Genomic DNA, 15,117 nt, shown 5'->3' with positions numbered 1-15,117 from the left:
TGTTAAAGTATTTCACAATATTACAGTTTTCATCATATTTTTGATTAAATAAATGCAGCTTTGGTGAGCAGAAGAGACTTCTTTCAAAAACATTTAAAAAATGTTTCTGACCCCAATTTTTTAACTGCGGTGTATATGGACCTTTTATTTCTAGAAGCTATTTAAAGTTTAATAATAACCATATTTTAGTGTGACTATAACGGCTCGTCCAGGCCCAGAACTGTCCGTTTATTATGTTCTTGAACGCTCTTGGTCGATGTATATGCTTTTTTTTGTATTGAAAAGGGTCGTGTGAACACTGGGAAAACGCCATGGAAGGAAGCCCGTCCATTTGGAGCAACACGAGGGAGTAAATAAGTGTAAATGCTGCAGTTTCTCTTCTGTCCAGCAGATGCTGCTGTTGCTTTAAAGTAACGCTGTTCACAGAGCGCTGATGTTGCAGAAATATGAAGTTGAGTATCAACATTACGAATATTAAACTGTGTATTTGTTTACAGTCGAGATTGCTTACGAAGCAGAACCCGCTAGTGTTTGTGAATGTTATGATGAGCAGTCTGTGTCCAAAATTGAGCTGAAATTACAGTCATTTTCATCAGGGAACGCTTTAGAAACACACCATTAACCTGCACACTTCATCAGTTCTGTCTGTCAGTCATTACACCACATCACATATCTTTCTGCATTAAAATTTCTTTGTGACTTCAGAAGTTTATTATTATTATTATTAATTAAAAAATGTAGCTCTAAATAGGATTTTTTTTTTCATTGAAATTGTGCTTGGATGTCTAGTGTTCTGGGCTGTTCTTTTTATGTTTGGGTTTTAGTTAGTTCCTGCGGTGCGAACATGCCAAAATATTCCACCAATAGTTCTAGGAACTATGAAAAGGTTCCTCCGGTGCGAAAGCCCCTGTAGTGTCGGCCCAGATCCGGGCCACATCCGGCACATGTGGATTCCACTCGTGCCAGATGTGGGCCGACACTGTGGTTCTGCATCTGATGGTATCTGGGTGTTGCCAAGTGTAAAGCAGGATTTGTTGGTGACCTTTCCTTTCTTCGACTCCAGGGATCTGGATTTTGCCGGTTTGAAGCTCATGCGCGTGAAGGTCATCCGCTCTTCAAGGCCCTTCGGGACGCTTCAGACGCTGGCGTCACTGTCATCCATTCAAGCCCTGATCGCTGGCTGCCGAACTTTGAGATGGTACTTTGAGACTTTACACTTTTTTTTAAACTAAAAAAATGACAAAAAGCACTCAAATTAGTAAAAGAAATGAAACTAAAATATAAGCGAATTTAAAATATTTATCAAAATAAAAAAACTGCATATACGGAAGTATTAAAGCGCAGTATGATTGATATACACATGGTTATAATAATCATAATAACAATAGTTTTATATTTCACTCTAAAAAATGCTGGGTTGATTTAACCCAATTTTGGGTAAAATATGGACAAACTCAGCCATTGGGTTACATTTTTAAATTACATTTTTAACCCAATGGCTGGGTTGGGTTTGTCCATATTTTACCCAAAATTGGGTTAAAACAACCCAGCATTTTTTAGAGTGTTGCATTTAGGTGGCGCAGTGTTCTGAGTTCATACACTCTAAGAAATGCTGGGTTGTTTTAACCCATGTTTGGGTCAAATATGATAATAATAATTCATTACATTACAATCTCCTCAACCACAATATGGACGAACGCAACGTGGTTTAATTTTTTTAATTAAACTTTTGAACCCAATGGCTGGGTTTGTCCATATTTGACCCAAACATGGGTTAAAACAGCCCAGCATTTTTTAGGTCTGCAGAATGAGGAATCAATCCAGCAGTTTTTCTCTCTTTCAGTGCAGAATGTGTGCACTTCTGTCTCTCTGTTCATTTCCTCTGGTTGATGGAGATGTGGCCTGTGGCAGAGCGCTCTGACATGATATTTCATTAAACTCTGTCAGGCAGTGTGTGTGTGTGTGTGTGCTGTCACTGTCTCTCACTTTTCATTCCTCGGCCGGTCGCCACCCTCCTATCCCTTTTTTTGACTGTCACACTGCATCACCACTCCTCCTCTTCCTCCTCCTCCTCTTCCTCTGTGGGCTCCTCCACCTTTCATCTTTTCCCTTCCGTCTTTACATATCATGATGGAGATACAGGGTTAGTGTATGGTTATGAACATTATACATGTCACTTCCTGCAGGATGATGTAATGAGCTGGCCTTTGGTAAAAAAAAAAAAACACTGAGAATTATAGGCCTAATGAGGACAAAATAATTAAAACAATATTCCCAAGAAAATATTTTTGTACTTGACAGCCTTTCATTGTAAAAATTACATCCACTCAAAATATTTTTTTAAGAAAAATCCTTATTCTAATTTAAAATGAATATATGTTTTATTGTTTTGTGATGATGTTAAATAATTTTAATGATTTGCCTTTTAAGTGTGTTGTGATTTTGTGATAAAAGAAAACGAATTATAATTTTTATATTTTATCCAATATATTAATGTATGTATGATGGGTAGGCTAAATTATAATTGACAGCCTATATGATATGGCCATGACATTTTTTTTTTACAGTCTATCATGATGAGTTTGGTTCGTTCATGTCATCTCTTGCGTTCTCCATTTCTAAATATTATGTGCGTGTGTTGGTTTGCGCATAGTACCTCTTTTGTACAGATTGTCAGTGGGGATCATTGTCTCATTATCTCATAAATATTCACATATGTCAACTCGCCTCTTTCACGCTTATTGGCTTTCCGTTTTCATTATGCGGCGATTTAGAACATAAATGACTTCATTACCCATAATGCAACACTGTCTGGCTACTCAGACGCGCCGGCGCTGGAGTCCTGCTTCACGATTGGTTTAGATCAAAGTGTATGTCATGACACAACGTGGGCATTTGGGTAACTTATTGGCCTTGACTTTAATCTTGTCAGCCAATCAGGGTCCAGTCTTGAAAAGAGACGTTAAGGCTGCAATGTTTGTACATTATGTTCTGTGTTATGATAATAGCGGCTTGCGGCTTTGTTCTCATTCAAAACAGTATTTCATTTTAAACAGATGAGTTTATTATACTATAATATATGTCAGTGTAATTTGGTTTCAACTGTTTTCTCTCTTGCGATTGTTACATTTTATCCTATTTTATGTAATCTTCATAAACAATGTAGGCGACCTTAAAAGCAGCGTTTGCTGTGCGCACTTTAAGTGAATCTCTCACAGACAGCACCGCTGAGAAGAGATGCTGTGCGTTTTCTTTTCTCTTCTGATCTTTCACCCCTTTCTCTCTTCGACTCAGTCTCTCATATATTTATTTTAGATTTTCAGAAATACAATACACCCCTCGCTGACTGCAGTTTTGCTCGTTGACAGACGATTCGCGAACAAATCATTCTTTTGAACCGGTTCTTTTTAGTGATTGATTCGGTCGAGCCGATTCGCAGAACTTTCGACTATTGACTAATCTCCCTCAGAATTTCACCATGCTAAAAACAACAACAACAAATCTTCGAAAAATTCACATTACAAACAACAAATTGCGTGTAAAATGGGGACTGTGATTAGTTAACAATATTTAAAGATACTTTCACGGTTCATAACATAGCCTAAAACAAGATTTAATTCGGTTAATTTATTTCTATGTGGACAATGGTGACACGTAATCCAAACCCAGTAGTAAAATAAGCATATTATTTTGGCGGAAACCGTGATTACTGTAGCCTACATTTTAAGGAGACTCTAAAGAATCAGTGAATCGTTCAAACGAGCCGATTCGCTTAGATTTTTCAGACCGCGTGTGCGCGCAGGTCAGCGCTGTTTATGTTCCTCTGATCTCCGACGCGCGCTCTGCGTGCACGCGCCCCGCACACAGGATGATCTTGTTACATTGTAGCGCGCCGTAACTGTGCGTCATAAAGAGGAAGAGCGTTCGATCCAGAAGAATAGAACGTTTTTAAACTTTTCATCGGATTCCTCGAAATTCTAAGGTTACTCGAGAACGACTGGAGCGCGGAGAGCGGAGGAGAGATCCGGGTTTACGCAGCGCGAGCGCACGGAGGGGGGGTTCGGTGTCGGACGGTGATTCCGGATTCGATCCTGACCATCGAGATCCCCGTGGATGACCTCCAGAACCATGTATCCGCACGGAAGACCCCAGGTACCGCAGCCTAACGAGCTCCTTTACAGATCGTTTTAGCGGATCGCTGAGTTGCGCGAGGGGGCCCGTTTTAACGTGCATTATGTTTAGTGTTAGGGTCAGGGTTAAGGTCACGATCAAGAGTTAATTACAGCGTTATGGGTTCAGTTATTGCAGTCATTACAGAGCCTATAAATAAGCCTATTATTAAATATAGCCTACTTACATGAATCTGCAACCAGAGTTTGATTTTACTTTTACTATTTTTAATTATTTATTTACTGATATTTTGTATCACACACATATATTTATATATACTCTACTTGTTTTTTATGAAACTCTTCATTACTTTCAAGAAACCTGTAGACTAGAGGAACCAAAACTCAGTTGGGGAAGCACAAATATTCATTTGAACAGGTGTAATTCAGCCAGTATTGTATATTCAACAGTCAGGGCAATAAAACTCATTGGATTGAGAGAGAGAGAGATGGGCAGATGTGGATATGCAGAAGAAGAGAAATGATTCAAGGCAGAAATGCTGCAGAATGACATTTGTGAGTTTGCTGTGAGTGGAGGAGGGATGGACGGGTGAATGAATGGTTTGTTCGAGTTATTGCTGCATGTTGCTACATATGGATCCAGGCCACCCCACTCTCTGCTGCAAATGTCATGTTCCATCATCATCACTGGGCAACACGATACCACACACACACACACACACTGAGTTGCACTTCAAAGCTACCTTTGCTATGATGGCATGTTATTACAGGCCCGTGGAGACCCAGTGTGGTAGCTTGCATTAGCTTTTAAAGTGAGGAGTTTTAGTGTGCATAATGAATGACCTTTAGAGAGTGCAAATGTGGTTAGGTTTGTTAGCGTGTGCTGTTTTTATCCGTGTGTTTAGCGGACAGTATGTGGTAATATATAATGACTGTGTGTGCTGTTGCTACAGCGGATGCCTGCTGGGCCGCTGATGATCTGTCTGCTCTCGAAACCCTGTCGGATCTGATACAGGACGCGCACGAACGCTTTACACCTGGGATTAACATCTGCCACTGTGATCCCATCCACTGTTATTTTAGTATCATTGAGATACTATTATGGTTTTTATAAATATATGGAATTGATCTGTTTCCAATTTTTCTCTGATCAAATGATTGATGCAGGCCTTTGCTGTTGGTAGTTACTCTTGAGTTTTTTTACGGTAGGGTATGCAATTTCTGAGAGGCTAGCAATAGCGAGCTAGCTTTGAAAGCATGAGATCCCACCCTCCCTTCAGACCGTCTCAAACGCCACGAATCCTCTTAAGTACATGAACACGTACATCAGAGAGCGAACAAAAATGTCACGAGAGACGGTGTTTGTCTCATGTCTCAAAGCACATAACATTTCAAGAGAATGCGCTGCGCTATGAAACCCATTCATTTTAATGGCTTGTGGCGCGCAAAGACGCTTTGTTGCCATTGATGTCCTCGCGCACAAGCGAGGCCAATAGAAACAAAGAGTATAATGCTACGTACACACCGGACGCGAATAGGGCGTCAGGAGCGAATGATTTCAATGTTAAGTCAATGCAAAGACGCTTTACGCGCGTGAAAAATTCCTGATGCTTTTTTGGCAACAGCCCCCTAGGTGGCGCTTCAGTAGACAACAAATTAAACACAATGTACTATTCAAATACCCAGACAGCAAACTGACATTGAATCAACATGGAAACGACGTCTCTCATGACATTGAAACAACGTTGATTTTGCTCATCGAATTAACGTTGAACCAACGTCAGACGCGGCATTCTTCAAAGCTAAATGAAAACCGAAAATTGGTTTGCTTTCATAACGTTGAAACAACGCGTTGATTTCAAGTTGATTTTCCGTTAGTTTTGAAAGAATGACGCGTCTGACGTTGGTTCAACGTTAATTCGATGAGCAAAACAATGTCAGATCAACGTTGTTTCGATGTCATATTTCCACGTTGATTCAATGTCAGTTTGCTATCTGGGTAGATTGCTAGACATTTGGTATTGTATAGCCTACATCTGATTTATGATTTAGCATTGTATTAGAAATTGTGGTAGGAGGGGCATCAATAAGCGCTAGGGGGGGCACGGCCCTCGAATCCATCACCATAGCGCCGACCCTGTATATACATGTAGACCACTGAACTTGGTGATTGCTAGCAGGATGTGAAGAGACTTTCAACCAGCATAACAAAAAATGATTCCTGAACAAATCACCTAACGTTATAAATTTATGAGTGAAAAATCGCTTATAGTCATTGGTTACAATTATAAAAAAAAATTATTTGAGTTTATTGAAGATACTTATATGCAAATATTTGTATAGCTGTATTTAAAGTGCCGGGAGACTGGATCATGCCATTGTCAATGCTTCTCGGGAAAGGACGGCACTGCTGAGCTCTTTTGCTCTTGCTGGATCTCATATTTTATTATAATCAATTTCAGGAAAATGAATGTGATTTTTCTTTCTCAGAACCGTACTGTTGCACTCTGTTTAGATTATGTTTGATCGGATCACACTCGAGTGTGATGTTAATACCAGATGTAAGCGGCCTCAGATATTCAAGCAGTGCAGTGTGAATGAGTGTGTGTATGACAGATATATGCGCATGTAAATATGTGCGAGGATGCCTGTATCTTTCACCATCTGTGCTGTGTTTACTGTTTTTACTTTGATGGTGTTAATGATCAGATCTGTCTTTAACACACTCTTTTAACACTGAGCAACATATAAAACTGCACACACACCAGATTTAACATCTCTCAAAGGGCCCTGTCAGTTTTACCTGCACTTGATAACTATGATTTGCTGGTCAATTCAGTCCCTATTTTTACGGACATTTCTAAGAGTTCAATCACACACCCATACATGGTTGTCAAAAGTACTGATCTATGAGAGAATAGGATCGTGACGTGACGCGGATCTCAGTGCGATTTTAGGACACGGAGGTTGCGTGAGAAACGTAAAATCATAGTCAAATCTGCACTTTTGATCTATTTACTATCTTTATGTATGTTTATGTGTACGGTTAAGCACAAATATACCAAGTTAAACTCCTCGTATGTGAAAACCTGGAAATAAACCGGATCTAATTTCGGATCAGAAACTAATCTAGAACATTAAAAAAAACGTTTCGCCTGGAAATTACATTTAATAAAAGTAAAACACGTTTACTAAAATATTTCCTAAGTAAAAAATATGTATATATATCCGACGCAGAGTTTAACTTGCGGTGTCGTTGTTGGTGACAGAGAGGTGTGTCTGGTTCATATGCGCCGCTCACACCACAAACACGGTAAGAAAACACGTCAGGAAATGTTGTTTGCGGTAGCTTGTTCAGCTCAGTCGACCACTCTTTGTGTTCGTGCGGATCGAGCCCGTTTATTGCCTTTATTTTCTCTTAAGTAGCGCTCATTTGCTTCCTTGTTCAGCTTATCTCGGTAGATTACCTTGTGCTGGATCTTCGCACGATCCATGTGTGTTTGTTTACCTTAGTTACCACAACCGTGTCCTAAAGATGGCCGCCGCTACCGAGAGCACTGCGCCATGACGTAGTTTCCCATTCTCTTGTTATTTTACAAAAAGTTTATGATAAATTATCAAATTTGTGTTTTATGGCTTCATTTTATTACCAGCAAAAACACAACACAGAGTTAGTGTGAATTTTTTATATATGTTTTTCTTAAATGTTCATAATACATGATTTCAATTAATTAGACATGCTTTTTGATTGCTAAAAACTTACACGTCCGCTCCGCAACACTATCAGGTTCAAACTTTATCAGCTGGAGACCCGAGTTTAGTTTCAAGACAAAAAAAATAACGTATCAAGCACAAAGTTCCCTCTTTCCATTCCTGATTTCTCAGAGCAGAAACTAAAGCTGATGCTCTCTGTGTGTTTTTCCGTCATCTCAGGGCACCTTATATGTGTAAGTTGTGTAGCTGATTTCATCCATTATATCGAAAGATCTGAAAAAGTCCACACATTTACCCGCCCAAAACCCTCTCCTTGATGAAATCAGGACAGAAGTGGTTGAAAGTGGACAGAAGAGACGGATTACGTGTATGTGTCTCCCTCGTCTACTTGTGATCCGATCGACTGAAACGCACCTATATACCAGCTGTAAACAGGCCTAAGAGATTCATTGTGAAGTATACACAGCTTTGTTTATTATAGATGGCGTTTTTGCATGAGTGTAGATCTCAGTGAGAAAGTTGCTAACAACACTAATCACATATCCATATTTATTACATTCATTCATTTAGCTGATGCTTTTATATGTCAGAGGTCGCACGCCTCTGGAGCAATAGGGGTTAAGTGTCTTGCTCAGGGACACATTGGTGTCTCACAGTGGATTCGAACCCGGGTCTCTCACACCAAAGGCATGTGTCTTATCACCACCCCTGTTGAGGAAAACCCACAAATAGTGAACATTCATGATTGACCGCACAGCAATATTTTTCACTATTGAGATGTCAAATAGCAGAGAGACGAACTGTTTGCACAGGATGTGTTTTGTGTGAATACAGCGTCAGACACGTGGATTTGGTCATTTAGGTCAAGTTTTTCTTCCTGTCTCACACCATCAACACTGTTTTCACTTAAAAACTTCGACTTTGAACTCATTTTTTGACGTTTGCTCTCTGTAAATGTGGAACATGTCGCATGACTGCACAACATGCAAAAATGCACTGTACATTACATTTAAAGCTTGAATTTCACAGATGGGAAGAAAATTCCTGATGTATTGCGTTATGTGCATTAAATTTGCATTACTTTTTATTGCTAATTTTTTGATTATGGTGCCAAATTGCGATGTAAAAAGAACATCCCTAATAAAGTCAGCGGCTGCATGCGTGTGTGTGTGTTGGTGTCGGTTCTCATCAGAGCAGTATTGTGTATCGAGGCTTTAACAAGCTGCTCATCAGAGCTGATGTACAGTACGGATGCAGTCTTCTGGAATGAGACGATCGCTCCCGACAGATGTGCTTGTTTTTTCCCTCCCGAACTCTTCTGTTTTTGCCAATAGCAGCGATCGGCACAGGAAGCGTGGATTGGGAACAAAGCAGGTTCATGTGTCGTTTGCACACACACACGGCTGTTACTGCTCTTGTGTTTGTGCCACATGTGCTGAATATTTCAGCAGCCTACGGTTATTCACGGCTCCGCGATCCCCCCCGCCTCTCCGTGTCTATCTGTGGTCTGAAAGTGCCCTGCACAGTAAACAGTGTGAGATAGATGACTGCGTTCTTTCAGGGCTGGTGTGAGAGGAACAGTGTGTGTGACAATTCATGGCTCTGTCACGCTGTACTCGGCTCTCTGTACAACACCCTCTCTTGTTTCCTGAGCACAGTCCTATTGAAATGTCTGCTCTTCACCATATCCCAGCATGCACTAAATACTGGATATAGAAGTGTTATTAGACAAACAGTTATTTTAATGCAAAAGGTTACAGAATAATTAGCTTCCATCCATTATCTAATAAACAAAATGTTATTTTATTTATTTTTATTTTATTATTTTAAGTTTAAGTTTAATTTATTTAAGAGTTTGACAAGGCAGGATATTGAAGAACAAAACCCTGAAATGTATCAAACAGAACACATACTCAAGGCACCGGTATATACCTAATTAAAAAGTTAAAAATAAAAATAAAAATAGAAGAAGCAACCAGGAGGAGTTTTTTTTATTTTATTTCTTTAATGCAAAAAGCGTAGTAAAATTCCATACAGCATCATTTGTTGGTGTTTGTTTTTAAAAAAAAATTAAATATACAAAAAAGAGTACAATTCTCCATACAGAATCATTTGCATTTGTTGCCATTATCTAACAGACAAAATGTTATTTTATTTTAAATTATTTTATTTATTTAGTTTTTTTAAACATTTTATTTATTTATTTTATTTTATTTCTTTAACGCAAAAAGTGTAGTAAAATTCCATACAGCATTGTTGGTGTTTGTCCAACAGACAATATATATATATATATATATATATATATATATATATATATGCAAAATAAATAAAAAAAGAGTATGATTCCATACAGAATCATTTGCATTTGTTGCCATTATCTAACAGACAAAATGTTATTTTATTTTAAATTATTTTATTTTTTTTAAACATTTTATTTATTTATTTTATTTTATTTCTTTAATGCAAAAAGTGTAGTAAAATTGCATACAGCATTGTTGGTGTTTTTCCAACAGACAATATATATATATATATATATATATATATATGCAAAATAAATAAAAAAAGAGTATGATTCCATACAGAATCATTTGCATTTGTTGCCATTATCTAACAGGCAAAATGTTATTGTATTTTAAATTATTTTATTTTATTTTTTTAACATTTATTTTTTTTTTTCTTTAATGCAAAAGCATAGTAAAATTCCATACAGCATTGTTGGTGTTTGTCCAACAGACAATTTTTTTTTTTTTAAATATATATATATATATATATATATATATGCAAAATAAATAAAAAAAAAGAGTATGATTCATTCCATACAGAATCATTTGCTTTTTTTGCCATTATCTAACAGACAAAATGTTATTTTATTTTAAATTATTATTATTTTTTTTAACCTTTTATTTATTTTATTTTATTTTATGTCTTTAATGCAAAAAGCATAGTAAAAATTCCACACTGCATCGTTGGTGTTTGTGCAACAGACAAAAAAAAAAAAAAATATATATATATATATATATATATATATATATGCAAAATAAATTAAAAAAAGTACAATTCCATGCAGAATCATTTGCTTTTGTTACCATTATCTAACAGACAAAATGTTATTTTATTTTAATGCTAAAAGCATACAATTCCATACAGCCTAACTTGTTGGTGTTTATCTAAAAGAACAAATTCTATTTTTATTTCAATGCAAAAAGAATACAAAAACAATTCCATGCAGAATCATTTGTTGGCATTATCTAACAGATTTTATTTTTTTTATTGCAAAAGGTATTGTGCTGTGCAACTCGATGGATCATCATTTGTTTGCTGTCTTACAGACAAAATGTTATTATTTTATTTCATTGTAGCTTCAAGCTTCATTTATTGTTGTGTGTGATCTAACAAACAAGTGTTGTTAGGTGACAGTCTGGCTTGTATCAGGGGTCATATCAAGGTCAAGATTGAATATGTGCCTGCAGTCAGTCTCGTGTTTTTGATAACGTTGACAATATAAAGCATTTATTGTCAATGGCAGGCCAGTAAATTATCTCTTTACCCATGCAGTGAAGCCCCCTTTGTATTGTCATTGAGTGTGTGTGTGTGTGTGTGTCAGAGGATTTGATTGTGTATTCCCACTTCCGCTAAGGTATTTTTAATATATAAGTTTATCATTTCACATGATTAATTCTGTCTGGGATGGATTCAGCTATAGACAGAAGCTGCAGACTTTTCCCACAATCCTTTTCTTCTCGTTAAAGAAGTTAGATTGCAGTATCAGAATGTAACTAACGTATAAATGTTAGCTTAGATTTAGTGTGAGTGAGCGGTTGAACTTTCTTGTGCGAGTCACAGCTCTGGTTGGGTTGTGTGTGTCAGTGCGTTCTGATGGTTTAGTCATGTGCACTGTTGGTTGTAATGCAGATTACTGTAATCAGATTGTTTTTTCTTCTGTAGCCTGCTCTCTCTTCTTCCTGTTAATTGCACCGTGTTTCTTTTGGTTAACACTAGAGATGCACAGATGTGTGTGTTGCCGATATTTATCAATTTAAAACCATTGACTATAGCATGAAAAAGCCCAATAAAACAAACTGATTTATAAAATAAGACACTCTCTGAACTTTTGAAATGAATGTGTGACAATGACATTTAGTTGCTCATTTCCTGTTAAGGCCGTAAAACAGTATCTCTAAGGATTTCTGGCCATGATTCAATGCAAATTTATTTTTGCTAATTAATTCAGGTGTAATCCTAATTTTTATTTATTGTAAATGTTATATCGCTGTCTTCGATAAAGTTTTGTCTATCCATTTATGGTGTTTTTGTTTATTTTGGGGGTATTTTTGAATTTAATTACTTCAAAAAGTACCATATTTTCTATGTAAATTATGCTTATTTTTATGTTTTATTTTTTTAAAAATTTTTTAACTACATTAAAATATCATTCCCATAAGTTCTTAGAGCTAAAACCTAAAGATGAAGTGACTTTGCTGTCACCTGGTGTCTTATTTTAGAGTGCTCTAAATTCATTTCTATGGGTGCCCATTTTTGACCCAAATACAAGATTAAGGAGTTTTTTTTTCACCCACTTAACATTGTAGAATTGAGTCAAAAGAAATTGTGTGTGTTCAGGAGGCAAACTTAGGAAAAGTAGCCAAGTCGTGTACCGCTCAGATCAAGGGAAGTATTTTTTTTAAATAAATCAAAACTATTTTGCCCACATTTGTCCAGAATACGGTTTTAGGTTATTTTGACTGGGCAGTGTATATGTGTCATGTATGGTAAATAAACAGATTTGAAATAGCTCTTCTCCAGAGATTATCTAACATGATTAATCTATACCGAGTAATTAGCAAGGAAATCCCATTATTACAATGTAGAAATAGTAATTAATAGTCTGTTTCATGGCGACGACCCTCACACTGCTCATGTGTTTCCAGGCTCAGCTGGTGTCAGGCCACGCCGGCATGAAATTCACAGTGCTGGAAACACTGGACCACATAAAAGAGGAGTTTCAGCTGTTCCAGGCCCAGTATCACAGGTACACATCACAATATTCACACAAATGTGAGCTCAACTGAAGCAAAAATCATAAAGCTTCCCATGTTTACTTCATTTTTTGTAATTGCATTTACATTTTGTTGTGATTTCGATCTGTATGGATGATCTACTTCCTCTCAGTAGTGCAGTTGGGATCACCTGTGCAAAGCTAATGAGATTATCAAACCGTAATGCTCTAAAATCACTCCAGCGACTAGAAGCCGATACAGACTATTAGCCAGCTATCCAGTTAGCGTAATCCAGATTGTCTCGTTAGGAGCAATTTCAAAAGCTACTAAACGTCTTTCTTTAGAACAGTAAACATCAATGTACATCACAAAGCGTGATCAGATTTAAGAATAAAATACATAGTTGAAAACACAAATATATTATGTAGAGGTTGTTCCATTTCATGCGGATATTGTGGTGTCCTTAACTGACCAATGAGAGCTGTACGAGGACGTGTCACATGACCTGAACTCTGATGAACTGTGTTGTTTTCTGTCTTTCAGCCTAAAGCTGGAATGTGAGAAGTTGGCGAGTGAGAAAACAGAGATGCACAGACATTATATCATGGTGAGAGTGATTTCCAGCAAAATTACCCATAATTCCAAGATGTGATGAGCTAATAGTAGTGCTTGATTAAGTGGTTAGTTTGCTTATGACAGTATGTACAGTCATATATACCTGGAAATACACAAAGTTTAAGGATTTTGAATGTCCTTGTGAAATATTTAAGATTCTGCCAGATTTTCTTGCTTCACTGAAGCTCAAGATGCTTTTTGCAACATTTCATTTAAAGGGATAGTTCACTCTGAAATTAATTTTTGATATGTTTTAGCTTACCTCAAGGGCATCCAAGATGTAGGTGTCTTTGTTTCCGCAGTATTTTCAATTTTTATATTTTTAGGTCAAACCGTTCTTGTCTGTCAGATATAATGGAGGTCTATGGTCACCACCTCAAAGAGCATGCACAGAGAAGTCCAAATTAAACATGATTTAATGATTTGTAAATGTAAGTACACATTGATGGCCTGAGACACGAAACGAGCGGTTTGTGTGAGAAGATGAACAGTATTTATATCGTTTTTATCGTTTTACCACAGCTACATTCAAGTGATCTGAGGGCGCGGGCGCTTTGTGGCTGTGGTAACAAGAGGTAAAAACGTGATAAATACTGTTCGTTTTCTCACACAAACCGCTCGTTTCATGTCTTAGGCCATCAATGTGTACTTACATTTACGAGTCATTAAATCATGTTTAATCTGGACTTCTCTGTGCATGCTCTTTGAGGTGGTGACCATAGACCTCCATTATATCTGACAGACAAGAACGGTTTGACCTAAAAATTTCAAATTTTAAACTACTGCGGCCGGAAACAAAGACACCTACATCTTGGATGCCCTTGAGGTAAGCTAAAATGCACCAAAAATTAATTTCAAAGTGAACTATCCCTTTAAAAACAGTACAACATGGTGCTTGCAACAGTGCCAGGCTTCAATTCTCAGGGAATACAAAAACAGAGAAATGTATAAAGTCATCTCTACATCGATTAATATGACAGAGAAAAGAGTGTCAGGTCTTTAACTGGGAATATGGGTCATTTCTGGCCTGTGGTTACACACAGAGCATTTCTGTCATTTAGATCGATGTGATTGTGATTTATGTCATGTGATTTGAATGGCTTTGCTTTCTTCCACAGTATTATGAAATGTCTTACGGGCTGAACATTGAAATGCAGAAGCAGGTGAGTGACTGATGTGTCATTTACAGCCTGATTTCATTACAGATCTCTGTGTAATGAGGTTTATGGTATGAGGGTGAGTGATGGGGTCTGTTGGGACTAGATGTAACACTAATTGTAAGACCATCATCCTGAAACCACATGATCAAGGGCTTGGTTGGGATGGAACCGGGTTTTCTTTTCTTGTTTTTTGCTCACCAAGGCTGCAATTATTTGATCATAAATACAGTAAAAACAGTAATATTATTACGATTTAAAATAGCCGTTTTCTATGTGAATATATTTTAAAATGTAATGTATTCCTGTGATCAAAGCATCATTACTCCAGATCCTTCAGAAATCACTCTAATACTATGATTTGCCGCTCAAGAAACATTTCTGATTAGTATCAATGTTGAAAATAGTTGTGCTGCTTAATTTTTTTTTTTTTTTGTGGAAACCGTGACGACTGAACAGGATTAAGTTTTGTAACATTATAAATGCATCAAGTTAATGCATTTA

The 15,117-nt window shown here is 37.1% G+C and overlaps 1 protein-coding gene across 3 annotated transcripts in view; it reads left to right on the top strand.

Moving 5' to 3' along the window:
- Positions 1-3,888: 3,888 nt before the first annotated feature.
- The window catches only part of tle2c (TLE family member 2, transcriptional corepressor c), a 23,895-nt gene continuing 12,666 nt past the window's right edge, over positions 3,889-15,117 (top strand). For 2 of the 3 annotated variants that reach the window (XM_039684347.2, XM_039684345.2), the window contains exons 1-4: positions 3,889-4,152; positions 12,773-12,873; positions 13,385-13,448; positions 14,575-14,619. In XM_039684347.2, coding sequence (XP_039540281.2) covers positions 4,114-4,152; positions 12,773-12,873; positions 13,385-13,448; positions 14,575-14,619 — 249 coding nt within the window. In that variant the 5' untranslated portion in view covers positions 3,889-4,113. The remainder of the gene's footprint in view (positions 4,153-12,772; positions 12,874-13,384; positions 13,449-14,574; positions 14,620-15,117) is intronic. The other variant, XM_039684346.2, reaches the window with a different exon arrangement.

The sequence above is a fragment of the Pimephales promelas genome, chromosome 5, assembly GCF_988280905.1.
Source record: "Pimephales promelas chromosome 5, fPimPro1.hap1.1, whole genome shotgun sequence".
In the NCBI taxonomy this organism is placed as follows: Eukaryota; Metazoa; Chordata; class Actinopteri; order Cypriniformes; family Leuciscidae; genus Pimephales; species Pimephales promelas.
The sequence above is the reverse complement of the archived record's forward strand: the minus strand, read 5'-3'. Positions and strand labels throughout refer to the sequence as shown.